A 27,858-nucleotide genomic window follows, 5' to 3' on the forward strand; every position below is an offset into this window, starting at 1 on the left:
TAAATTCACTTGTGTGCTTGTCCTGAACTTCTTGGAGTCTCCAGTAATTAAAGATTAATCTTCTATTAAAGATTGTGTCATGTGATAAAACCTCCAGGAATATGTCCAAACAAAACTGGGAACCCTAACCAGGCTTTCGACAAACCCCCTTTGATTGAGACAAGATAAACCAATTAATAACATTTTAATACACTTATAAAAGGACACGTACAAATAATGAATGCAAGCAAAAAAAAAAGAAACAGAAAAGCTGCTTGGCTAACAGTTAGTCTGGAGGGAATCAGCCTCTTCCACCAGAAGATAGCCAGATTCAAGTCACTGTTAATGATAATGGCAAAAACTAATCTATTTGATGGAATTTCTATCACTTTTGGACACCTGGATCATCTGGACACTCTAAGCCTAATTCTGCACTGACTTACATCAAATGCAACCTCCAGGAACTTCATGGGATTTCTCAGTGCAGAATTGGCTCTCCGATTAAATTGTTTTTGATAGAATGGTTAAATAACTGATGGTGCTTCTGGCTGATTCTGCCTCAGAATAGTGTATATGATATTGAAGTCTATAGCTCCTTTCTAAGGCAGTGTCATACAATGGGCATATACATACTTAAAAGATCTATTAAGCATGGTGAGGTATCACATTTACAGCACACATCTGTCATAAATTACTGGTATTAAGGACTAGAACATAATGATTTACACTTGGATACACAGAAATTTAGATGATTTTTCCAGTGTACAAAAACAAGTGAACAGATCATACTAAGGGAAACAGATGCATTAGGTTTTGCTCTTTAGGCCTTGCAATACAACCCATATTTCATCTTTTCTCCCAGTTTAGTTCCTGCTAAACACTCTTCAAATTTTATGTCCATTTCTTTATTCTGAGCTTCAGAGAAATGGTCCTTCCAATCACCAATAATTCCTGCAAACATTAAAAAAAATGTATATATAATCATTTGTTAGAGAGAAAGGATCATCACTCCTTGGTTGAAGTTGTAATTAGCTTTCCATTGCAAGGCTGATTTTTCCACATCACAACCTTCATTCCCTCATCTATATTCCTAAGAATTGATCCTTTCTTCTCGTGACTCTACATCTAAAGTTTGTGACCACAGGAGAATTCTTTCAGCAATCTATGAGGTGAATTGGAGAAGCCATTTCTAAGATGTAGGATTTTTTAAAAATACAGGTAAAGTTCTTGGTATATCTTATTGATTTGGTCATACCATATCTCAGAAATAACTAGCCCCAGAAACATTGATTTTGTTATATTCAAGAGTCATTACACCAGATCTGATTTGGCCCCAAGTCTGTAGCTTTTTTTCTTGATAAGATGGTATTCAAACTTCAAACTAAGCATGTGTCTTGTTAGATGTGGTGCTTATTCTTAAATAAATGTAGGGGAAAGACATCAGATTCTCCATGCACACTCCACCATTAGCAGCAGTTCTTCTGTGCCAGCCTCAGCCTGTGGCAGCCAGAGATCCTAACTCAGGGCCTGATAAGGTCCCATGATTCATAACCCACAGAGGGGAACTTCCACACACGAATCTGATGTATTCTCTGTGGAAGGTGGGGTGAACTGTCTTCACATCATCTTGCCCTTTCTCTACAGCCCATCTGATCCACACATCAGGAGAGGTGGCCAGTGGTGAGGCTGAGGGAAAGACAGACGTAGTCTCCCCACCAACGGACGGGATTCAGTGAAATCCCAATGCAAGATAATAGAGCCCCAGGCTAATGTGAGCTACAGGTAACTCCACTGTATCTTGGAGTACTTCCTGAGCTAACCAGTGGCAGTGCCAGAGTCACCGCAGCAATTGTATTAGGCGATTTCAACTTCTGCACTGATCGTGGCTCAAGTTTCCACAGCCACCAATAACAGACAGTCTGGCTCAACACCTATAGTTGGATGCATTCTGAATTTTGTCTTTGTCCTGGGATTGGAGGTGGCTCTTACATGCTCATCACAGTGGGGGTTATCATTGCTACTCTAGTGGCATCAGAGAGGCCTTTCCCTGGACATCCGCCCAGCAATAAAAGGTTCCTGGATACTAGCCCAGCAAGACAGATCTCCTGAGCCACTAACCCTTGCAGAGGACTGTGCCTTCACATCACACCAGCAAGCTAGAGTTGCCAAGCCTGTGATGTCACAGAGGACCAAGCTTTTACAACAGCCCTAAAAGATGGGATGCTGCAGCCAAGACCTCATCAGAACCTGCGCCTTCAGTTCACCCAGCCAGCTAGAGGTGCTGTGCCAATGACTTCACTGCCAGAGACTGGTGATCATTTATAGGGAGTTTTCAGATATGTACCTTTACGGAAGAAAATTTTCCCAAGTGCTCCATGAGTTTTGGAGGATTTCTCTTTCATAGCTTTGAAGCTGCTCTTCTCTGCAACAGTCTGAATCTCTTCCTCACTTAGGGAGAACCCAAAGAAGTCAGCTATTTTTTTCAGTCCTAAAGTCTGATTCTGAAAAAAAGGAAGATAAGAATGAATATTATTGAAATAATATTCCATTTGGATTTCACCCGTGGAGTGATTATAAGAGTATCTCTGAAGGGTTTGTACTTTCACAGAGCAGAATTACTGTGAAAAATCTGCAACTACTTCCTTTTGCATCACTGAGGAACTCTAAGAGGAGTAACTTCCAGGCAGGTTCTGTACAGTGGGCCTTACCCTGAACTCCTTACTCATGGAAGTAGGATACTTTGTCTAAATGAAGAGTGGGCTCTATACTTTTTATATGTGGCTGTGCATACAAGTGAGTAAGAATAATACCTAGAGCTTTTGAGCACATAATTGAGTCCAGAAAATTTATACCTGTTAGTTTTCATACACTTCATGTGTGCTGAAGCAAAAGGCATTGCTAAGAAATGTGCAAATAAGGACATGCCTGAATAAGGAATTCTGTACTCTTCACTCACCAAGTGACGGTGCATTTTGACAGATACAATAGTAAGCAGAAAGAGCTGTTCTAGGGCGATTTGACAGTAGTGGACCTAAAAATAATAAGAGGAAAACTAGGAGAATAAAATAAGATAATAAAATAATTCAGCCCCTCAGAACAAACCAGGAAACAGAATTTCCATCCCACCAAAAAAATTGAATTTGCAGGACTTTTAATCAAAAAATGAGGATGAAAGGCCAAAATTTGAACTTCTGCAATATTTTGTTTCGGACATGCTGAAATGTTCCTATTGTGGAAAGGTTGTGGTGTTTCCAAAATGAAATATGATTTCTGGGATATCCAGCAGATCACCTATCTGGCAGGCAGCCAAGGAGCCCAGTAGCCCAGGGAGCTAAGGAGTCAGCTGTTCAGGGAGCCTAGGAGCCCACCAGTCTATTCATGAAGCAGGCATCCCTGGAAGCCAGCCACCCAGACTCCTGGCCAGAGGCAATTATGGTTTTGTGGGGCACTGGGCCACAGCAAGTGGGATCCCCTCCCCATCCTTCCACCTGCAGACCTCCCACTCCTCTCTCAGCAGTCCTACTGAGGAAATGGGGTTGGGGCATGGGGGCTTGCCCCACCCTGCCTGGCACTCCTGCACTGGTACCCCAGCCTGGTCTGCCCACCCGGTGCTCCTGCCAAGATAGGGCAAGCCTCCGCACCCGCATTCCACTCCCCAGCAGGAGCTTCAAGCAGGCAGAGCTGGTTGGGGGACCCATTTTTCCAAGGGCCTCCAATTAGCCGGGGCCCCTGGACACGGACCTCATTGGCCCAGTGGCTAATCTGCCACTGCTGGTAGTTAGGGAACTGGTGAGCCTGGAAGCCCAGCTCTGCAACTGCTCACCAGATGGTCTGCCAAGGAGCCTGGCTGCTGAGGAACAAGGAGCCTGAAAGCTCGGGACAACCCCAGTTCCACCACTGAGGCTGCCAAGAAGCATGGGAATAGAGAGATGGGCAGGAGGGGGAGCTAGCAGGAAAGCAGGCAGGCAGGGTGGCTAGTTGGCCAGCCTGCCTGGTTTCCATCTAAAATGTTGAAGCAATCTACATGTAGCGTCCATAAAATCAGCATTTTCTGTTGGAAAGCTGACAACCTCTTAGGCCTGGTCTACACTACGGGTTTAGGTCGACTTTAGCAGCGTTAAACCGAATTAAGCCTGGACACGTCCACACAACGAGGCCCTTTCTTTCGACTTAAAGGGCCCTTTAAACCGGTTTCTTTACACCACCTCCGACGAGGGGATTAGCGATAAAACCGGCCTTTGCGGGTCGGAATTGGGGTAGTGTGGACGGAATTCGATGTTATTGGCCTCCGGGAGCTATCCCACAGTGCTTCATTGTGACCGCTCTGGACAGCGCTCTCAACTCAGATGCACTGACCAGGTAGACAGGAAAAGACCCGCGAAGGTTTGAATTTCATTTCCTGTTTGCCCAGCGTGGAGAGCACAGGTGACCACGCAGAGCTCATCAGTACAGGTAACCGTCATGGAGTCCTCCCAGGATCGCAAAAGAGCTCCAGCATGGACCGAACGGGAGGTACGAGATCTGCTCGCCATATGGGGAGATGAAGCAGTGATAGCTGAACTCTGTAGCAGTAAAAGAAATGGAAAAGTATTAGAAAAGATCTCCAAGGCCATGAAGGACCGAGGCCATAACAGGGACACACAGCAGTGCCGCGTGAAAATTAAGGAGCTACGGCAAGCCTACCACAAAGCCAGAGAAGCAAACGGAAGGTCCGGGGCAGAGCCGCAAACTTGCCGCTACTACGCGGAGCTGCATGCGATCCTAGGCGGTGCAGCCACCACTACCCCAACCGTGTGCTATGACTCTCTCACTGGAGAAACACACAGGGAAGACGCTTCGGGGAACGAGGAAGATGACGATGGAGGTACTGTAGGTTGCTCACAGCAGCAAGGAAGCGGAGAAACCGGTTTCCCCAACAGCCAGGATATGTTTGTGACCCTGGACTTGGAACCAGTAACCCCCGAACTCACCCAAGACCCTCAGGGCACACAGGAGACCTCTGGTGAGTGTAACTTTGTAAATATTTGTAAACATTACAAAAAAAAAGCAAGCAAGTCTGTTAACGTGTATGGGGATGGAGCGGAAATCCTCCAGGGACATCTCCAGAAAGCTCTCCTGGTTGAAATGGGGTGATTTTATTAAGGGGGACATTCAGAGGCGCCCGTTCCTGCTCTTCTGACCAGAAATGTTCCCCGCTGTTAACCACGCGGTGGGGGGGAGGGGTGAAGTGATCATCCCAGAGAATCGTGTGTGTGTGTGTGGGGGGGGGTGGTTTACTTGTGTTTGTGCCGCATGTTAACCAGGAAACCGCAGCCCCCTCCTTTTACATTGAAACCCCATTTTAAATGGACAACCCAATTCATCCTTGATATGGGAAATGCGCTGCTGTTTGCAACCTTTCCCGCATGTTAAGAAGGTTAAAAAAGCCAAAACACTGTGGCCTACGATGGCTGCCTGCAAGCCGAAATATGCGACCTTGTAATGAAAGAGTGTACCCATTGTTCCCTAAAATGTGTCTTTTTTAACCACCTCTCCCTTCTCCTCCACCAGCTGCAAATGTTTCTCCTTTGCAGAGGCTCGTGAACATTAGAAAGAGAAAACGTAAGACGAGGGACGAGATGTTCACGGAGCTGCAGATGTCCGCCCAGGCTGATAGAGCACAGCAGAATGCGTGGAGGCAGTCAATGTCGGAGATGAGAAAAGCCCAATATGAACGAGAGGAGAGGTGGCGGGCTGAATCGCGGGAAGAACAGAGCAAGTGGCGGGCTGAAGACGATAGGTGGCGTCAGCTTGCAGACAGACGGCAAGAGGCAATGCTCCGTCTGCTGGAGCATCAAAGTGATATGCTCGAGCGTATGGTTGAGTTGCAGGAAAGGCAGCAGGAGCAGAGACCGCCGCTACATCCCCTGTGTAACCAACAGCCCTCCTCCCCAAGTTCCATAGCCTCCTCACCAAGACGCCCAAGAACACGGTGGGGGGGCCTCCGTCCACCCAGTCACTCCACCCCAGATGATCGCCCAAGCATCAGAAGGCTGGCCTTCAATAAGAGTTAAAGTTTTAAAATGCAGTGTGTCCTTTTCCATCACTCCTCCCCCACCCATCCCAGGCTACCTTGGCAATTATCCCCCTACCTCTGTAAGGAACTAATAAAGAATGCATGAATGTGAAAAAACAATGACTTTATTGCCTCTGCAAGCGGGAGGGGAGGGGAGGGTGGGGTGGTTGGTTTACAGGGAAGTAGAGTGAACCGGGTCGGGGGGGGGGGGTGTTGGAGGGTTGATCAAGGAGAAACAAACAGAACTTTCACACAGTAGCCTGGCCAGTCACAAAACTCGTTTTCAAAGCTTCTCTGATGCGCACCGCGCCCTGCTGTGCTCCTCTAACCGCCCTGGTGTCTGGCTGCGCGTAATCAGCGGCCAGGCGAGTTGCCTCAACCTCCCACCCCGCCATAAAGGTCTCCCCCTTACTCTCACAGATATTGTGGAGCGCACAGCAAGCAGCAATAACAATGGGGATATTCTTTTCGCTGAGATCTGAGCGAGTCAGTAAGCTGCGCCAGCGCGCTTTTAAACGTCCAAATGCACATTCCACCACCATTCGGCACTTGCTCAGCCTGTAGTTGAACAGGTCCTGACTCCTGTCCAGGCTGCCTGTGTACGGCTTCATGAGCCATGGCATTAAGGGGTAGGCTGGGTCCCCAAGGATCACGATAGGCATTTCAACATCCCCAATGGTCACTTTCTGGTCCGGGAAGAAAGTCCCTTCTTCCAGCTTTCGAAACAGAGCAGAGTTCCTGAAGACGCGAGCATCATGTACCTTTCCCGGCCATCCCACGTTGATGTTGGTGAAACGTCCCTTGTGATCCACCAGGGCTTGCAGCAGCATTGAAAAGTACTCCTTGCGGTTTACGTAGTCGGTGGCTTGGTGCTCCGGTGACAAGATAGGGATATGGGTTCCGTCTATGGCCCCGCCACAGTTTGGGAATCCCATTTCAGCAAAACCATCCACTATTGACTGCACGTTGCCCAGAGTCACTACCCTTGCTATCACCAGGTCTTTCATTGCCCTGGCAAATTGGATCACAGCAGCCCCCACCGTAGATTTGCCCACTCCAAATTGATTCCCGACTGACCGGTAGCTGTCCGGCGTTGCAAGCTTCCACAGGGCTATCGCCACTCGCTTCTCAACTGTGAGGGCTGCTCTCATCTTGGTATCCTGGCGTTTCAGGGCAGGGGAAAGCAAGTCACAAAGTTCCATGAAAGTGGCCTTACGCATGCGAAAGTTTCACAGCCACTGGGAATCGTCCCATACCTGCAGCACGATGCGATCCCACCAGTCTGTGCTTGTTTCCCGGGCCCAGAATCGGCGTTCAACGGTATCAACCTGCCCCAGTGACACCATGATTTCCACATTGTTGGGGCCTGTGCCTTGTGAGAGGTCTATGTCCATGTCAATTTCCTCATCACTCTCGTCGCCGCGCTGCAATCGCCTCCTCGCCTGGTCCGGGTTTCGCCTTGGCATGTTCTGGCTCTGCATATACTCCAGGACAATGCGCGTGGTGTTCATAGTGCTCATAATTGCCGCGGTGATCTGAGCGGGCTCCATGATCCCAGTGCTAGCTATGGCGCCTGGTCAGAAAAAAGGCGCGAAAGTAGTATCTGATGGACCAGGAGAAGGAGGGCGGGAGGGAGGGAGGGAGGGAGGGCCGAGTGACGACATGGCGTACAGGTACAGGAACAGGGAGAAACACAAACAACTGTTACACAGAATGGTCCCCCCAAAGATTAAACTGGAAACCCTGGGCTTAGCAGGCCGTTGATTTCACGGAGGAAGGGGAAGCAAATGAACACAGAACAAATCTATTTTTTACATCTTAAGGTGGCAGCCGACGGTGCAGCATGAGTGACAGCCATACCAGTATGACGACGATGGGTACCAATCATAATATACCATCATCTGCCAAAAGGCAAGGGGCTGCTGCTGTGTAGCAATGCAGCCCCACGTCTGCCAGCCCCACGTCCGCCAGCACCCAGCATCGCCCTCGGCCTCTTCTGGGTGCTTAGCAGACAATATTGGGCAATTGGCAGAAAATAGTATATTACGACTGGTAACCGTCATCATCAAAACAGTAGCATGTCTGCCCAGGTGGCCATGATTGACAGCCATACCAGTATGACGTCGACGGGTACCAGTCATAATATACCATCGCCTGCAAGGGGCTGGTGCAATGCAGCCCTACGGCTGCCAGCCCCACGGCTATCACTCATGCTACACCGTCTACCGCCAAAAGGCATTTAGCAGCTGCTGCTGTGTAGCAATGCAGTCCCACGTCTGCCGGCACCCAGAGGACATATGGTGACGGTGAGCTCAGCTGAGCTGAGCGGGCTCCATGCTTGCCGTGGTATGTTGTCTGCACAGGTAACCCAGGTAAAAAGGCGCGAATCTATTGTCTGCCGTTGCTGTGACGAGGGGGGAGGGGCCTGACGACATGTACCCAGAACCGCCCGCGACACAGTTTTGCATCATCCGGGCATTGGGATCTCAACCCAGAATTCAAAGAAAAGGCGCGAACCGCTTCTCGGCTCTCTGAGCTGTGGCGCAAACGTAGTATCTGACGGCCTAGGGGAAGGAGGGAGGGGGGCCGAGTGACAACATGGCGTACAGGCACAGGGAATTAAAATAAAGAACGGTGGCTGTGCATCAGGGAGAGACACAAACAACTGTCACAGACTGGTCCCCCCCAAAGATTAAACTGAAAACCCTGGGTTTAGCAGGCCGTTGATTTGACGGAGGGAGGGGGAAGCAAATGAATACAGAGCAAATCTATTTTTTTACATCTTAAGACAACGGTGCAGCGTGACTGATAGCCCTCGGCATCTTTCTGGGTGCTTGGCAGCAAATACGGGGCGGTGTATGACGATGGTCTTCAGGCCTATTGCACAATCGGCTGCTCAGGGAAGACTCTGCTAACGTACGATGACCCGACTTGTAATAGGATGGCTAACAGTCGTAATACACCATTTACTGCCAAAAGGCAAGCCCCACGGCTGCCAGCACCCAGATCGCCGATGAAGGCTACCAGTCTACTGCACCGTCTACCGCCAAAAGGCAGTTAGCAGCTGCTGCTGTGTAGCAATGCAGTCCCACGTCTGCCGGCACCCGGAGGACATATGGTGACGGTGAGCTCAGCTGAGCTGAGCGGGCTCCATGTTGTCTGCACAGGTAACCCAGGTAACCCAGGTAAAAAGGCGCGAATCTATTGTCTGCCGTTGCTGTGACGGGGGAGGGAGGGGCCTGACGACATGTACCCAGAACCGCCCGCGACACTGTTTTGCATCATCCGGGCATTGGGATCTCAACCCAGAATTCCAAGGGGCGGCAGAGACTGCGGGAACTGTGGGATAGCTGTGGGATAGCTACCCATAGTGCAATGCTCCGGAAGTCGACGCTAGCCTCGTACTGTGGACGCGGTCCGCCGACTAGAGCACCTAGAGCATTTTATTGTGTGGACACACACAATCGGCTGTATACAACCGATTTCAATAAAACCGGCTTCTATAAATTCGAACTAATTTCGTAGTGTAGACATACCCTTAGAGAAAGAAAGAGAGAGAGAGAGATTGTATTAAGATTTTTCTAAATAGATTTAGTGTGGGGCCAAGGTACCACACTGCAGGCACTGAAGAAATTAGATCACCCTGTTTTTATTTTATTGTTTAAATAATCTCCCGAACACCTTGTCCAATTTGAAGCAAACTTTCCAGGAAAAAATCTGCCCTTTATCACAGCTGTGAAATTTCAGGTGAATTCATTTCACTTTAGGAAGGTTGGGTATCGGAATCATAATCAGACTGCAAACTGAACATGTTTTTTTCACTTAACCTATTATACAAGTGGTTAGCATTTTCCCATGGTCACTCTCCATATGCTTTGTGGTAGCTGGGCATAATAGGAAGGCAAGCTAAAGACAGCCTTGATTTACAAATGGAAATTGTTGTTAGACTGCTTTGTGGATTTTGTCAGTGCTTCACACACTTCATGTTACTGCAATTTAGGTTTTAATTCAATATGTAGAATACAAACCCATCCAGCTCACTCATGTGAGAGATTTGGAGAAGTCCACATGGGTTACATATGGACATATCTTATTGTCCTCCATTTTGGCAAAAATTCCCACTAAAGACAATTAAAGTTTTGACTGAGCGAGGGCTGAAAAACTTGGCCGGTTTTATTGTGAAGATGTTTTATCTGAGTTTCAGAGATGCAGCGCACCCACCCCCCAGCGAAACCAGTGGGAACTGTAGATGTTCAGTATTTTTGAATATTAAGCCACTGGCTCATGTTGACAGTATATATTAAAAAAATCTTTATTAGGCCTGGTGTAAGTGGGTGCAAATCCATTGAAAGATAATGGCGTTACACCTGCTTACAGCAAGGCTGATGTTGGCTCTTAGTAATCATTTCCCCATGAGGTGGATACTATTAGATGTAGGCCTTATTCATTCCAAAGTCTCTTTGTTCCTAGATTCAAGTTTCTTGGCATGTTGGTGGTCACAGAGGGTGAAATTCCACCCTACTCAGAGGTCTTGAACTAGGACTATAGGACATTTGCATACCATTTATTTCATCATAGGGATTAAGTAGAGCTGATTTTAAAATTTCCACTGAAACATGAGGTTTTTTATAAAATGTGGCTTTTTGATTAAATTTTCATGAAGATTTCTGTTTTGTCATTTTCTATCAAAAACAAAACGAATTGTATAGGCCTTGCATGGGCTTAGTAGCTGTGTTGTTATCATTAGTTATGCACTATTTCAGTATGAAGTAAAGATTCCTTTAAACAACATTAACCTCACCTCTTTCAGCTCTTCATAGGTTATCGCCATAACATTTTCATCATCCATATGCTTGTTCCATTCAACTAAATAATCAAAATAGGAGCCCCAACACACTGGAGAAAAAAAACCCAGAAAATCAGAATGATTCAGTAATAATGAGGTAAAGATGAACTGAGACAAGGAATGTGGACTCCTTTTATAGGCTTAGGCTGACTTCATGGTGTCAGACAGGGTTTTGAGGTGAGGACTACACTAACACATTTTGCCACTGCTCTTCTGAATAGGAACAATAAGTGTTCCTGCCATCTGATGGCTAGTACTGGCCACTAATGGAAGAGCACACATCTGGTAGGTGAGTAATTCTTAACCTGGGGTGCACGCACCCCCTGGGGGTGCGAGATGCCATTTCTGGGGGTGCGAGACATGCCAGATTTTTTTAGAAGGTAAATCATTGAAAACACAAATTAAGCACAGGCATGTAAGTACAACTACTTTGTTTCATCAAATCTATGTATTTATTAACATTATACGTTTTAAGGGGTGCGAGAAGGGTGATAAGGGGTGCGAGAACATATTTTGAGAACCAAAGGGGTGCAGGCTGCAGTAAAGGTTAAGAACCACTGTACTATATGGAAAGGACTAAACACCCTCTTAACCACTTTAGGGACATAGCATAGAAGCTTTCCAGCCAGCTGAACGTTCCAGCGCACTCCTGTTTGCCATGGAGACATCCTGTCTGACTGCTGGCTGGGTCGGAAAGGAGGCTCTCCTTTGCACTGTTCCCTATCACAGCTGAGTGAGTGATGGATTTTTTGGTTCAGTGAACCAAAAAATCCAAAAAAGAATCTGGCTTGAATTGAATCAAAAACAATGTTTAATTTTTTATTTATTTTTTTGCTGAATCAAAAAAGTAGAAAAAAATAGATTAAAATCAACCAAAATGTTTCACTTGACTCCAAACAAATTTTATTTTGAGTTATTCATTTTGATCCAGCCGTTTTGAATTCTTTTCACCCTTTTTGTAGTCTTTTCTTTAACTGACCTAATTTGAAAGTGAAATGCGATTTTGAATAGAAAAGTTTAACAAAATATTTCAAACTGAAACAATCAAAATGAAATGATTCAGAATGATTGAAACAAAATGTTTCCTTTGTTTAGAAATTTTATTTCCAAACAAAACTATTTACCAAATTCAGCCTGAAGTCAGCAAATACTTTTGACTCCCAAAAAACAATTAGTTGAAAACATTTTGCTCAACTCTATTCCCTTCTTTATGCACCAGTGGGAAGAATTTTAGCCTTCTACCCAGTCAATGAATTCAGTTTATGCATAGATTAGCAGAAAGAAAAGTATAGGGGGAAGTTATTTTGAGTTGGAATATTGGGTTTGGATTTCTAGACCAGCACACTTATACCTATTTTAATAAGTACTGTATTAGCATAGTCAGTCATATAACTCATATTTAATTACCTAAATCTGTGTTTCAGACTATATAAAGTTCAGGGTAATGGTGGTCAGGCCCTAAGACCTGACATGACTTACTCAAGATCACAGAGGGAGTCAGTGTCAGCGAATGAATTATCTCTTGATTTCAGAGGTCACAGGTTGATTTCAGTTACATCATTTATAAATCTAGAATAACTCTAAGACCAGGTAGTTCTTCCTGAATTATAACATTACAACTGAGATCAGAATCTGCCCTATGTCTTCCTAAATCCCAGTGCCAAGTTTTGCCAATCCATTAATTACAGAATAGCTAAAAAACAGAAAAACTGTGTGTACATTTTCCATGCATAAAAGCTGTAAAATACTCATCCCATGAGCCGAAGGAGGGAAGTGTAGGTATATTGTTGTAAAAATGGAAATAAGATACAGCGGTGTCTTTTAGATTACGAACCAGCAGCAGTATCTAAAAAAATATAAGTAAATGAATTATTTGTTTAATGCTTGACAGTCAATACAAAGAAGTTTGTACTTTTCCTAGCACAATGAGATCCTGGTCTATTACTAGGGCTCTTGGCGCTATGGTAATACAAATAATTAATAATAATTAAGTAAGAAAAAGTTTATATTTGTTTAACAATCACAGCATCAGTAGAATCAGTTTAATTAATTTTACCTTATTTGAAAAATAAGGAATGGCTAAGCTCATTAGCAGGATATTTCTGCTGAAATGATAGCAGAGAAACAGTAAACATTTAAATTGTCAACATTAGGTTTGTGTTCATGCACCATGTAGATGAATGGGGCCAGTTTACTTCCAACCTAAAGCTATTCTTTCAGTTGTTTGCCGTCCCAGTACATACCACTATATCCGTTCACATGCAGAAATCTTATCTTCACAACCATAAAACTTAGATGGAATCATAGAAAACACAAGGCCCTGCATATAACATAGAGGAAATCCAAATGGGTCTGAAAATGCCATTACAGTGGGTATTTTCTACGATACTGTAAATGAGGACTCACCTTGGCCTTGCTTTTGAAAATAGATTTCGGCAGGACTTGAGGAGAGAGATGTGTTATTATGATTCTTCTGAAAGGTAATTCCTTCATCCTCTTTAAATAAAATTGGAAAGAAACATAGAATTAAATAGCCTCTTAAATAGAATGTTATCTTTTTGAGAATTATTTGTTTTAAAAAATTAGACTTAGCAGGAAATAATATTTCTTTCCTGCCAATCCAGAGGGTGACTATTTCACTACCATTAATATACAGCAAAATCTAAGACAAATTAGCATTAATTTTCCATGTTCTTCTTGAATCTCTCATTTCTTTTAAACTTTAACTACCAGGCTCCCAATTATTAATGTTCCTCTAATGCCGTCTAGTGAATGTGGTGCCATGTATACTGTGCAAGACCCTTTTCTAACAGTATTTCCTGCCTGACTAGAAATAGGGGGCCTGTTCTTTTGAGATGTCCAGCTGAGTTTAGGCAGAACCAGTGATACACTCATTATCTAACGGCTGACAATAAGCACTTCTCCTGTTCTCCAAAACCTAACTCTTACATGTTCAGATAAACAGAACTAGCAAACCTCTCTGCAATAGCACCCTCTAGTGCAGGCCTGCACAACATGCAGCCCGCGGGGGCTCACTGTGCGGCCCATGGGCAAGTGGCGGGGGGAGCTGCCGGCTTTACCCCCTGCCCGGGGGCAGAGCCGACCTCACAGCCCCGCCCACGCGTACCGCGCTCCGGCCGCTGAGGAGCGCGGCTGCCAGGTTGGCCCCTGCCAGGGGGAAGGGAGGGGGCCGACCTCACAGCCCTGCGCATGCGCACCAACCAGCCAGCCGGCGAGAAGCGCGGCTGCCGAGTTTGCCCCCTGCCGAGGGGAGAGGGAGAGGGAGGCCGACCTCACAGCCCCGTGCGTGCGCGCGAGCAGCGCTCCGGCTGGCCGGTTAGAAGCACAGCTGCCAGGTTCGCCCCCTGCCGGGGGCGGGAGAACAGCAACCTCACAGTCCCGGCCGGTGAGAACCGCGGCTGCCGGCTTCGTCCCCTGCCTGGTGGGGGGGGCCAACCTCACAGCCCCGCATGCGCGTGCCACTCCCCGACCACCTGCATGGTCAGAAGCACGGCTGCCGGGGGCCCACGCGCACCGCGCTCCAACCGCCCGAACGGCTAGAAGTGCGCACACGCGTGCACGTGTCTCCATTTCCCACTCCCCCCGCCTGGCGTACAGCGGGTGCGTCACTTTTTCATGATTCATAAAAAAAATTAAAATAATTTAAAAATTTGTTTGCTTTAATTGAAAAATTCTTAATAAAGTATCACCCCCCCCCAAAAAAACACCTTCCTTTTCGGCGGGGCAGCGCTGGGGAAGGAGGGTTTGTTTCCGCGGTGCAGGTGGCACTGGGGTGGGGGATGTGTTTTGGGAGGGTGTAGCAGGGTGGTTACCCCGCTCCTGCCCTGAAGGGCTTAAAACAGCCTTGGGGGAGGGCTGTGGCAGAGGAAAAGCTGAGCTGATTGGGGAAGCCGCTGCAGCTGGGCTATGCCACAATCAGGCCCCAGCTGGCCTGTATAAAAAGGCTGTGAGCCAGAGGCCCAGAGGAAGTCTCTCTCTGCTTGTAGAGAGAGAAGGGTCTGGCTGCTAGGGAGTTGAGCAGGGTACTGGGAGTGGAGCAGGGCTGAGGAAGGCTAGAGGAGCTGGGGAACTCCAGCCTGGAAAACCCCCAAGCTGCGGACCTAGTTAAGGGCCTAAGACCAGTACTAGGGCTGCAGAGGGGCAGCCTAGCTATAGAAGGAGGCAGCAGGTCCAAACCCAACCTTGCCTGTGATGAGTGGCTGATATACTGCAGTCTACCCCAGGGCGTGGGGGCTAGTTAGTGACTGGCAGTAGCCTTATACTGAGGTGAGGTGGGGAATAGAGGATTGGGGGTTCCCCAGAGAGAGGAGACCAAGAGCCAGAGTGTGGGGGTATTGCCAGGGGGCAGCACCCCAGATAAAAGGGCACCGGGGTCCAGGAGGAACACAGAGCCAGCGGCAGTGGGACACCAGCCTGCAGAGGTCGCTCCAACGGCTGGATGAGCTAATTCCCGAGAAGACCAACAGGAGGCGGCACCGGGGTGAGTCCTGCTTGCTTACACGGGAGCTGGGCGGCGCTGGGGGGGGCGGGGTTTGGCGGGGCTGGGTGGCGCTGGGGTGGGGGCGTGTTTCAGCACGGCCGGGGGGTTTTGGCCCTCAGCTATTTACTTTGGAGTAATATGGCCCTCGCCGCTTTACGAGTTGTGCAGGCCTCCTCTAGTGACTCCCAGTAAGGGTGCATTTACTGACATCTCAGGGGTGGCTTTGTGGCCAAACAGATGGATAGCGCACTAGACTGGTACTCAGGAGACCTGAGTGTTTTTACACAAATAATTTCTACATTCTGTGCCTTAGTTTCACCTTCTGTAAAATGGGGATAATGATACTTACCTCTTTTCTAAAGTGCTTTGAGATCTGCTGATTAAAAAAACTATATAGGGCATGGTATTATTATGTGTGACTAATGAATATCTTTCTACAGTTCCAAAAACGCAGTTCACCATGTCACAAACATCAGCATCATAGCTCTGTATAATTGTCCTTAGAGATGGGAAATCCAGTTCAAACAGAATAAAAGGCAACCTAAATCTTGAACCAAACCCTTTTTTTCCCCCAGTTTGATAAAATGAAATCCAAGGAGTGGCTAACACATTATACTGTGAGTCAGGAGTCCTGGGTTCTTCCCTTTCTGGCTCCGTCACAGATTTCCCATGCTAGCCCTTTGCAATCAAAGAGAGACAATGTGGCAGTGGGAGGAGGAACATTACTTGAAGACTAGTGAGCTGATGTTGGGAGTGTTTTGGATGGATGAGAGAAGGAAACGTGGAGAAGGATGGAATATGGGAAATGGGGAAAGCTGAAGGGAGAAAGAAGTGGATTTTTTTCAAAACAATTCAGATTTATCTGAATGAGCATCTAATGGACCTGGAGACAGGATGATGTCCCCGCTACTACAGCAGAGTCTTCTAAGTCAGGCTTTGAGATGCATTGACAGGACAGGGTGAAGATGTTTGCATTGCTTGTGTTATGAGAGCTTTTTGGCTAAACAGGGGGCCATCTGAAGTCTCAGGCAATAAAATCACTTACTTACAAAAATGATAAGATAAAAGCACACACAAGTGCTGTCCACAGGGAGTGTACGTGGCATATTAATCAGCTGTTCAGCAGCTGCAGATTCCGTGAGCTTTGTACTGGTGTTAGAGGTTGTTTATCTAGGATTTATCATTTATCTCTTGAATTTTGGCTTCCCACCAGATTTATGGACCAGTCATGCTGCCAGCAGTAGGTACACGGATCTAGGAAGGAATTCCAGGGGCATGTCCAACCAGATAGTTAATATGGTAGGGTTACCATTCGTCCGGATTTTCCCGGACATGTCCAGCTTTTTGGTCCTCAAATCCCCGTCCGGGGGGAATTGCCAAAAAGCCGAACATGTCCAGGAAAATATTCCCAGCTTTGTTTTGCCAGCATCCCTGCCCCAGTCCCCTGCTTACCTTAGAGCAGCTCCAGCAGGCTGCAAGCTACAGACGGATTCCCCTGCGGCGGCGGCTGCTGCTGCTGCTCCCCCCAGACACCTCAGCTTTGTGTAGCTGAAGAGCCGAGCTGCCCGAACGCTACCGGCTTCACGGTTTGCCGGGCAGCCCCCAGACCTCCAGACCCTGCGCTCCCGGATGGGCACTTCCCCAGCGCAGCCGGAGCCCAGGAGGGGAAGCGCCGGGCCGGGGGCACAGGTCTGGAGGTCTGGGAGCTGCCCAGCAAACTGTGAAGCCGGTAGTGCTCGGGCAGCTGTTTCGCATGACTGGGAGGGAGGAGGGGGAATGTGGGCGCTCAGGGGAGGGAGCGGAGTTGGGGCAGGGAAGAGGTGGGGCCAAGGCCCCGTGGAGTGTCCTCTTTTTTTAATGTTTAAATATGGTAACCCTAGATATGGTCCCTCAGTTTTACCATATGTGTCCCTGAAAGTATCAGTGTTCCCTTCACACCCCTCCCTGCCCTCACTCTTGGGCAGATTACTACTGCTGTCTTCTATGGGGGAGCTGTGCATGGGCCTAGGGTTAGCATCCTGCTGTGTTTGCCGCCTCAGTCTGCTCTTGTTTTTGGAGTAATTTGCTGCAATACTATGGACCTAACCTAAGTTCCCTCTAAGCTGCACGGCCACTCAGCAGTCTATCAAGTGCAACACACTTCAGGTGGTCCTCCCCACACTGCTGCACTGCTCCTGCCCTCTGTCTTGGAGCCCCTGGCCAGCTGCTCCCAGAGCCTCCTGCTTGCTGTGCAGAGTGCGTGTGTGGGGGGTCACTGATGTCAGGGTATCCACCTCCCCTTCCCACCCCAGTACTCCATATCCACAGAGCAACAGGGGCACGACAGAGCTCAGAAGTGGGATGGCGAGAACGTGCTGGTGGCTGCTGGTGTCTCTCACAAACCCACACTGTGTATGTCTCTGTCTCACACACACTTTGTCTTTCACACTCACCTCTCAACAAATACTTGTGGTGTTGTTGTTGTTAGTTCTTGAGCACTTTAAAAGAAGTATGTTATTTGAATTTTTGACTGGTCTATGCATTTCATAATTTATATTTCTCTCTTCTGCTTAAGAGTCATGAGTTCTAAAATGCCTTAACTGTCTTGGCTAGAATAATTATCCCTATGGTAACTCTTTAAAGGTATATATATTATATCTAGGCTTTTTGTTTCTACTGGTGGCGCACATCCACACATTGCCTTGATATGATGCACATAACAAAATTCATTCACATGGATGGAAAAAATTAGAGGGAACACTGGCCCTAACCGCATTCAGTGTTATCTAATGTCCTTTTCCTGCAACAGATGAATGCAATACCAAATCTTGATCTTGCCTCTGTGTGAGCATGAAGCCCTTCCACGCTCTATGGCCCACCTAGATCTGTGGAGCAGTGCAGAGATTGAAAGGGGAAGACCCTCAAGAGCAGCAGCCACAGAACTTTTCCCTACTATCCTTTTCTCCGAAGGCAGAGTCTGAGTGCTCTCCCATTGCCTCCCTTAATAACTCTGAAATAAGGGGAGGGGGTCCCTCCAGCTGCGTGAAATCCTGGGAAACCATGGGGCAGATAATAAACCCTGGCGCTGACTGAACGTTACAAAAGAAGCTGTTAGCAATCAGAATGGGAGACTCCCTGGAAAATGAAATGGAGAGGAGTAATAGAATCTTCCCTCAACCCCCAGTCCCATTTCTAATTGCCTGTTTTCTGGTGGAGGCTCTCAAATCCCTCCTCTCCATATAGTCAGCTCTATGGAGACAGTAGTAGAGAGCGACAGATCAGAATCTAAGGAAACCCAGTGGTGAGGAGGTCGTTTTCATGAATTCTCCACCCCTTGTCTGAACCTCCATGGTTTATAGTCATGGACTGGCTAAGCAAATGCACTGCACCCTGATTGTGCTGACCTGATCATACCTTGGGGGAGGTAAGAGTCCTCCATAGCCTGTAAAATTCAACCATTACAGTTTATCAATTCTTACAGTTCATATTAACATTTCTAATATCATTCCATGCTGACCTTAAATTTCTCTGGATCCCCAAATTCTAGACGTGGAAATAGAGATAATTCATTTGTAATATTAATTCTCTCTTTAATTTCCTCCTCTGTATATTTTGCAGCTGTAATTTCCAAGTCATTTAAGACTTGATCAAGCCAGTTAGAACCTGAAACAAGATAGAAACTGGTTTAAAGACTACGGAGGTGAAAATTGTCACAACAAGTGTTAAATTTATTTAGTTGCAAATACCTGTGTATGGTATCAATTACTGTGCAATAAAAAACATTAACATTCAAGGATAGTAGCTAACTAAACTCAAAATCTTACTTTGATACAGGGATATTTTTCAGTTGTTTATGACACAAGCTATGAGTGAACAGAAGTGTCATATGATTGGGCCAAATAATCTGTCAACAAACAGGAACCGTCCTGTTTGTGAAGCACATACTTCTTTGCGACTAACAATTTAGTTATAAATCACTAAATTAAAAACTATGTTCTCTGGGTGAATTCATGTCACAGATAAATACAGGCACCTACCACTGTCACTGATTAGGCTCCTACTTGCCAATCCAGGGTAAGCCATTAGTACTAGCTTGACCAAAAGCCAAATATACAATAATGGTTTCTAAAAAGAAGAAATCAATTTGGGGGAAATGAACAGAAACACTTGTGATCACAGTTATGTGAAATCTGGATACCCTCATATCTGTGAGTCACATTGTGTTTTTTCTTCCATTTCAGCTGTGTAAATATGGAATCATTCCATTGGCTTCAATTGAGTGTGTGCAGATTTACAACAGTGCAACTGACAGTAGAATTTGATCCAATTTTTCCATGTGAGACTTCCTCAATTAATAAGTGAAGGAATTGTTTTTCAAACCACCAGCTCTTCAAACTCAGTCAAATTGACAGTCAAGCTGTCTTCTTCTCAGCTCATTCATCATCACAATGCAAAATATTAGTGAAGGTTTGTCGTGCATTGAATCAGATCTACAGTGAGACACACAGGAAGATTTTCTCTACATTGATAAACACTGGACATACAGTTACTTAAAATGTAAATAGTCAAACGGAGAAGAAAGTAATTGATGGTCATTAATGGACAAAATTATTCTTCCCACCTTATTCATCTGAACAATCCCTAATACAGTGTCAGTCATGTATGATCATTGCATTAAATACTGCCTAATCATTCATAACTACTGTATAACATTTCACATTTCGTTTTTGTAACAAGCTAGCAATAGTCACCATTTTTTGGGTATGCCGCTAGGATCACATCGTCACTCCTGGCTTCAAAAGAATCAAGAACTTGGAAAGTTTCAGGGCTGCATAAAGTACCAGGGTACAAAATTCCCTTATAGGAAAATAGCAGGTCTTCAGGGGCTGCCTTTTCACTATCAGCCCATATCTTATCCAGATATTCAACTACTGTCTTCCTGCTCTTATCCATGTTTGTGAAATGCTCTTTTCAGAGAGACTGAAACACAAGCTGTCTTTGAGCTAAATAATTGTGGTAGTGATATATGGTGTAATTTAATGGTGAATGACACTCCCTCGGGCATGAAGGTAAATGTTACTGATTAACTTGGAGCTTTTGAGATTGAAAGGGGCTGCAGCCTTGCATACTGAGCTTTCTTGATATCTGGAACTATAAGTATCCCATGGAAACACGCACTGCACTTTGCATTCAGCAGTTCCCACCTGAGTCAAGGGAAATAAAATGTATGGAGATATACCTATCTCATAGAGCTGGAAGGGACCCTGAAAGGTCATCAAGTCCAGCCCCCTGCCTTCACTAGCAGGACCAAGTACTGATTTTGCCCCAGATCTCTAAGTGGCCCCCAGCAAGAATTGGGCTCACAACCCTGGGTTTAGTAGGCCAATGCTCACTGAGCTATCAGTTACTCAACAATTTTGAAAATCAGGCCATTTATTTACATAGCTATAATATGGATTCAGGAGCCTAATTTTAGGTATCCATTTGAAAACACAAAACCTTGCTCAGTATATTGTAGTTACACTACAGTTTTCTTATGCTGCATATATTCTTTTACATATATTAGCAACATCTTTGGTGCAAGGCCAGAATGCCTTCCTTTGGAGAGGAATTTACTTCATGAAGTAAGACTTTTCCCTATGCAGTCTAAAATTGCATTGGCTTTTTGCATGAGCCATTTTGCAATACATAGTGAGGTGCAATTTGCTGTCCTCTCTCATGGATGTCTACACTGCAAGTGAAGGTGTGATTGTAGCACAGGTAGGCATTCTCATGGTACCTTTAATCTAGCTAGTGCTGGAAACAGTGGTGTAGATGTGATGTCACAGGCTTCAGCACAAGTTAGCAACCAGCCTACAAACCCACTGGGAATCCTGGATATGTGCTCTGGTTGTTAGCCCATGCCAAAGCCTGTGCCGGCACATTTACACTGCTACTGTTACCTGGGCTAGCTAAATTAAAGCTAACATGGAGGTGCCTACCTGTGCTACAACCACACCTTCACTTGCAGTATAACCCAAAATCTCACGCCAGGGTCTATATCTTGGACTCCAACAACTGGTTTGAAACTGCAGGGCACAGCAATTGTTAGTACAAGTGTAGTCTGACACCCAGTGGTTTTACAAAAACAATTAATGGATAAAATTAATGATCTAGCTAAGTGATAATTGCTGGAGATCCAGTTCTTACTTACCTGCCTCACTCATGCCCTAAAGTCAATGGTACTACTCATCTGAATAAGGCAAGTAGGATTTGTCCCTCAAGGGGTGCTGGGTTTCTGGGGTTGTGTGAAAAAGCAGTGCGACTCTGTGAAATAGTGTAAAGACACAATCAAACTTTAGTTAAGAAACTATTATAGCTATAGAAGTCGCAATATCAATAGTTAAAGATGACACATAAATGTTTATAATGCTTGAGTCTGATCTCGCACCAGTTTTATGTCGGTGTAAGGGTAGCTGTTTGAAATACAGCATAACAGACAAGTTTGAACCAATGTTGCTATAGTGCCAATATTTCAACACCAGCCCAAAACACACTACAGAATTTGATGTAGCCATATCCCAAACTGTCCCCCTCAATACCAAGATTTCTCATTCGAGTCAAGGGAAGAGCATCTAGGTACTCAGCAATTTTGAATATCAAGCCTAATTTTCAGTGCCTAAATATGAACTTAAGAACCTAACTTTAGACTCCTATTTTAAAAAAATCTTGGAAATTTTAAACTGAAGTGTTGTTATACTGCAATTTGGGTGAGTTCTGTTCCACTTTGCAACCCTAACTTCAAGTTAACAAAGTTTGTTTTCAATGATATATGCATCTGAAGAAGTGGGCTGTAGTCCACGAAAGCTTATGCTCTAATAAATTTGTTAGTCTCTAAGGTGCCACAAGTACTCCTGTTCTTCTTTTTGCGGATACAGACTAACACGGCTGTTACTCTGAAAGTTTGTTTTTGTCTGTGAATAATAAAAGAAAGCTTGTCTTTGAATAAAATGTTGTATAGTGTTTAAAAATAAAGGAAGAACTACATTTCCCTAATAGTATTAATATTTATTATTTATATTATACTAGTGCCGGAAGGCCCCAACCAAAATCAAGTCCCTGCATTGCTAGGTGCTGTATAAACAAAGGAAGAGACAGTTCAGTTCCTGCCCTGAAGAGCTTACAATGTAAATAGACAAGACAAACAAAGGATGGATGATAACAGAGGCTTGGCGAGAAGAAGTAACTTGCCAAAATTCACAGAGTAGGCCAGTGGCTGAGCTGCCAGTAGACACAGGTCAGCTGACTCCCAGGTTAGCACCCTAGCCAATAGACCTGTAGCAATAGCTAGCTTTTCATTAATGATGAGTTTCTGGCTGCAGGAATAGTACAGTTCATAGTCCACTATTTTAAAAAATGACTGCCCAGAGCTAAAGGGCACATGTCAACTTGTTAGCTTTGCTGAACTGAACAAAATACATCAGGCTTGATTATTCACTGCCTTGCCCTTTGTCTAGTAGATCTATAAACTACTGTTGTTATTTTATAATATTTCAGGCACAGGCAAGTAGAGCCACATAGAGGGGAAATATCACCTCTTTGTTTCATTAGGATTTTCCCTTTGCACCCTAAATTTGTACTGACCATTTCACAGCAGCCATATAGTATTACAAACTGAAATGTAGTTTGCTGTCCACTTTCATCCCTTTCAGCATTGCTGCTTCCTATATACTCCCACTGAATATATGTGTTTGAGATTACTTTTCCCTAGGGAAACAATAGGCATTTATTCAAGTTGATCGCTATTTCGCTATACTCTGGCCATTTTTATAATTTCTCTCTGACCCTCTGTATCATCTCTTTGCACTTGGTGTTCTTGGCTCCAGTATTTGAACAACTGCCTTATCTTGATGTCAGGTCAGCATGCCTGGAATTTTATTCTTGTTAACAATTTTTCTGTTGAATGTTAGTGCTTAGGAAAGATGCTGAATTTAAGCCATGGAGATTAAAGTCTTCTCTTTATACATATAATAAGTACTACATGGGCCACAAGAGCACCAGTGTCCTTACCCTCCCCTGTCAATCAGCTTTTCCCTGCCTACTGCACGGAAAGCCAAGGGTATTTCAGTTTCCCTGTTCACTCAATTATTGCAATTGTTACCATATCCAGTTAGTGCCTTATATATTCGGCACACTTCAAACACCTTTTTCTGAAAGCTATTATCCCACTAGCGACCCTAAGCATCGGGATGGACTACCCCGAAGCCTCAAGCCAAGTTCTATGTCTCAGAGACCAACAGAATCTGTGAAATAGCGTCTAACCTGTTAGAGGTTGTTCATCTAGGATTAATCATTTATCATTTATCTCTTGAATTTTGGCTTCCCACCAGATTTATGGACCAGTCATGCTGCCAGCAGTAGGTACACAGATCCAGGAAGGCGTTCCAGAGGCAGGTCCAACCAGATAGTTGATATGGTCCCTCAGTTTTACCATATGTGTCCCTGAAAGTATCAGTGTTCCCTTCACACCCTCCCTGCCCTCACTCTTGGGCAGATTACCACTGCTGTCTTCTGTGGGAGAGCTGTGCATGGGCCCAGGGTTAGCACCCTGCTGTGTTTGCCGCCTCAGTCTGCTCTTGTTTTTGGAGTAATTTGCTGCAATACTATGGACCTAACCTAAGTTCCCTCTAAGCTGCACGGCCGCTCAGCAGTACCACACACTTCAGGTGCCCCTCCCCACACTGCCGCACTGCTCCTGCCCTCTGTTTTGGAGCCCCTGGCCAGCTGCTCCCAGAGCCTCCTGCTTTCTGTGCAGAGTGTTTGTGTGGCAGGGGAAGCGGGATCACTGATGTCAGGGTATCCACCTCTCCTTCCCACCCCAGTACTCCATATCCACAGAGCAACAGGGGCACGACAGAGCTCAGAAGTGGGCTGGAGAGAACTTGCTGGTGGCTACTGGTGTCTGTCTCACACACCCACACTATGTATGTCTCTGTCTCACATATACACACACTTTGTCTTTCACACTCACCTCTCAACACATACTTGTGTTGTTGTTGTTGTTAGCTCTTGAGCACTTTAAAAGAAGTATGTTATTTGAATTTTTGACTGGTCTATGCATTTCATAATTTATATTTCTCTCTTATGCTTAAGAGTCATGAGTTCTAAAATGCCTTAACTGTCCTGGCTGGAATAATTATCCCTATGGTAACTCTTTAAAGATATATATATATTATATCTAGGCTTTTTGTTTCTACTGGTGGTGCACATCCACACATTGCCTTGATATGATGCACATAACAAAATTTATTCTACACATGGATGGAAAAAATTGGAGGGAACACTGGCCCTAACAGCATTCAGTGTTATCTAATGTCCTTTTCCTGCAACAGATGAATGCAATACCAAATCTTGATCTTGCTTCTCTGTGATCATGAAGCCCTTCCATGCTCTATGGCCCACCTAGATCTGTGGAGCAGTGCAGAGATTGAAAGGGGAAAACCCTCAAGAGCAGCAGCCACAGAACTATTCCCTACTACCCTTTTCTCCGAAGGCAGAGTCTCAGTGCTCTCCCATTGCCTCCCTTAATAACTCTGAAATAACGGGAGGGGGTCCCTCCAGCTGCGTGAAATCCTGGGAAACCATGGGGCAGAAAATAAGCCCTGGTGCTGACTGAACGATACAAAAGAAGCTGTTAGCAATCAGAATGGGAGACTCCCTGGAAAATGAAATGGAGGAGTAATAGAATCTTCCCTCAACCCCCAGTCCCATTGCTAATTGTCTGTTTTCTGGTGGAGGCTCTCAAATCCCTCCTCTGTATATAGTCAGCTCTATGGAGACAGTAGTAGTGCAAAGGAGAGAGCGACAGATCAGAATCTAAGGAAACCCAGTGGTGGGAAGGTCGTTTTCATGAATTCTCCACCCCTTGTCTGAACTTCCATGGTTTCCAGTCATGGACTGACTAAGCAAATGCACTGCACCCTGATTGTGCTGACCTGATCATACCTTGGGGAAGGTAAGAGTCCTCCATAGCCTGTAAAATTCAACCATATTAACATTTCTAATATCATTCCATGCTGACCTTAAATTTCTCTGGATCCCCAAATTCTAGAGGTGGAAATAGAGATAATTCATTTGTAATATTAATTCTCTCTTTAATTTCCTCCTCTGTATATTTTGCAGCTGTAGTTTCCAAGTCATTTAAGACTTGATCAAGCCAGTTAGTACCTGAAACAAGATAGAAACTGGTTTAAAGACTATGGAAGTGAAAATTGTCACAACAAGTGTTGAATGTATTTAGTTGCAAATACCTGTGTATGGTATCAATTACTGTGCAATAAAAAACATTAACATTCATGGATAATAGCTAACTAAACTGAAATCTTACTTTGATACAGGAATATTTTTCAGTTGTTTATGACACAAGCTATGAGTGAACAGAAGTGTCATATGATTGGGCCAAATAATCTGTCAACAAACAGGAACAGTCCTGTTTGTGAAGCACATACTTCTTTGCGACTAACAATTTAGTTATAAATCACTAAATTAAAAACCATGTTCTCTGGGTGAATTCATGTCACAGATAAATACAGGCACCTACCACTGTCACTGACTAGGCTCCTACTTGCCAATCCCGGGTAAGCCATTAGTACTAGCTTGACCAAAAACCAAATATACAATAATGGTTTCTAAAAAGAAGAAATAAATTTGGGGGAAATGAACAGAAACACTTGTGATCAGTTATGTGAAATCTGGATACCCTCATATCTGTGAGTCACATTGTGCTTTTTCTTCCATTCCAGCTGTGTAAATTTGGAATCATTCCATTGGCTTCAATTGAGTGTTTGCAGATGTACAGCAGTGCAACTGACAGTAGAATTTGATCCAATTTTTCCATGTGAGACTTCCTCAATTAATAAGTGAAGGAATTGTTTTTCAAACCACCAGCTCTTCAAACTCAGTCAAATTGACAGTCAAGCTGTCTTCTTCTCAGCTCATTCATCATCACAATGCAAAATATTAGTAAAGGTTTGTCATCTGCATTGAATCAGATCTACAGTGAGACACACAGGAAGATTTTCTCTACATTGATAAACACTGGACATACAGTTACTTAAAATGTAAATAGTCAAAGGGAGAAGAAAGTAATTGATGGTCATTAATGGACAAAATTTTTCTTCTCACCTTATTCATCTGAACAATCCCTAATACAGTGTCAGTCATGTATGATCCTTGCATTAAATACTGCCTAATCATTCATAACTACTGTATAACATTTCACATTTCGTTTTTGTAACAAGCTAGCAATAGTCACCATTTTTTGGGTATGCCGCTAGGATCACATCGTCACTCCTGGCTTCAAAAGAATCAAGAACTTGGAAAGTTTCAGGGCTGCATAAAGTACCAGGGTACAAAATTCCCTTATAGGAAAATAGCAGGTCTTCAGGGGCTGCCTTTTCACTATCAGCCAATATCTTATCCAGATATTCAACTACTGTCTTCCTGCTCTTGTCCATGTTTGTGAAATGCTCTATTCAGAGAGACTGAAACACAGGCTGACTTTTAGCGAAATAATTGTGGAAGTGATTTATGGTGTAATTTAATGGTAAATAACACTCCCTTGGGCATGAAGGTAAATGTTACTGATTAACTTGTAGTTTTTGAGATTGAAAGGGGCTGTGGCCTTGTGTACTGAGCTTTCTAGATATCTGGAACTATAAGTATTCTAGGGGAACACACACTGCACTTTACATTCAGCAGTTCCCACCTGAGTCAAGGGAAATAAAGTATATGAAGATATACCTATCTCATAGAGCTGGAAGGGACCCTGAAAGGTCATTGAGTCCAGCCCCCTGCCTTCACTAGCAAAACCAAGTACTGATTTTGCCCAAGATCCCTAATTGGCCCCTCTTAAGGATTGAGCTCTTAACCCTGGGTTTAGCAGGCTAATGCTCAAACCACTGAGCTATCAGATACTCACCAATTTTGAAAATCAGGCCATTTATTTACATAGCTATAATATGGATTCAGGAGCCTAATTTTAGGTATCCATTTGAAAACACAAAACCTTGCTCAGTATATTGTAGTTACACTACAGTTTTCTTATGCTGCATATATTCTTTTACATATGTCAGCAACATCTTTGGTGCAAGGCCAGAATACCTTCCTTTGGAGAGGCATTTACTTCATGAAGTAAGCCTTTTTCCTATGCAGTCTAAAATTGTATTTGGGGGAGGGATAGCTCAGTGGTTTGAGTATTGAACTGCTAAACTCAGGGTTGTGAGTTTAATACTTGAGAGGGCCACTTAGGGATCTGGGGCAAAATCAGTACTTGGTCCTGCTAGTGAAGGCAGGGGGCTGGACTCAATGACCTTTCAGGGTCCCTTCCAGCTCTAGGAGATGGGATATCTCTATTAATTTATTTATTTTTTTTGCATGAGCCATTTTGCAATACAAAGTGAGGTGCAATTTGTTGTCCACTCTCATGTATGTCTACACTGCAAGTGAAGGTGTGATTGT

At 44.9% G+C, this 27,858-nt stretch overlaps 1 protein-coding gene across 4 annotated transcripts; it reads right to left on the bottom strand.

Moving 5' to 3' along the window:
- Positions 1-169: 169 nt before the first annotated feature.
- On the bottom strand, positions 170-26,919 carry LOC128834200 (sulfotransferase 6B1-like). Of its 4 annotated transcripts, none has more exons than XM_054022781.1 (8): positions 26,654-26,919; positions 25,421-25,566; positions 13,287-13,376; positions 12,600-12,726; positions 10,836-10,930; positions 2,936-3,010; positions 2,324-2,480; positions 170-930 (listed from the first exon to the last, which is right to left on the bottom strand). In XM_054022781.1, the coding sequence occupies exons 1-8, from the start codon at positions 26,853-26,855 to the stop codon at positions 800-802; spliced, it is 1,023 nt and encodes a 340-aa protein (XP_053878756.1). In that variant the 5' UTR covers positions 26,856-26,919; the 3' UTR covers positions 170-799. The 4 variants fall into 4 exon arrangements, with proteins under 4 accessions (XP_053878756.1, XP_053878755.1, XP_053878758.1 ...); XM_054022780.1 differs by lacking the exons at positions 25,421-25,566; positions 26,654-26,919 and adding exons at positions 18,878-19,023; positions 20,112-20,402; XM_054022783.1 differs by lacking the exon at positions 2,936-3,010 and having other exon boundaries at positions 26,654-26,918.
- Positions 26,920-27,858: the final 939 nt, after the last annotated feature.

This window comes from Malaclemys terrapin, chromosome 3 (genome assembly GCF_027887155.1).
Source record: "Malaclemys terrapin pileata isolate rMalTer1 chromosome 3, rMalTer1.hap1, whole genome shotgun sequence".
Lineage (NCBI taxonomy): Eukaryota > Metazoa > Chordata > Testudines > Emydidae > Malaclemys > Malaclemys terrapin.

Bases quoted from the DNA above. Each gene is read 5' to 3' on its own strand.
- LOC128834200 (XM_054022781.1), bottom strand. From the start codon at position 26,855: ATGGACAAGAGCAGGAAGACAGTAGTTGAATATCTGGATAAGATATTG. The intron at 2,481-2,935 runs GTGAGTGAAGAG...CCTTTTTTTCAG, and splicing joins TCAAAATGCACCGTCACTTG to AATCAGACTTTAGGACTGAA. The intron at 931-2,323 runs GTACATATCTGA...TAATGTTTGCAG, and splicing joins GAAAATTTTCTTCCGTAAAG to GAATTATTGGTGATTGGAAG.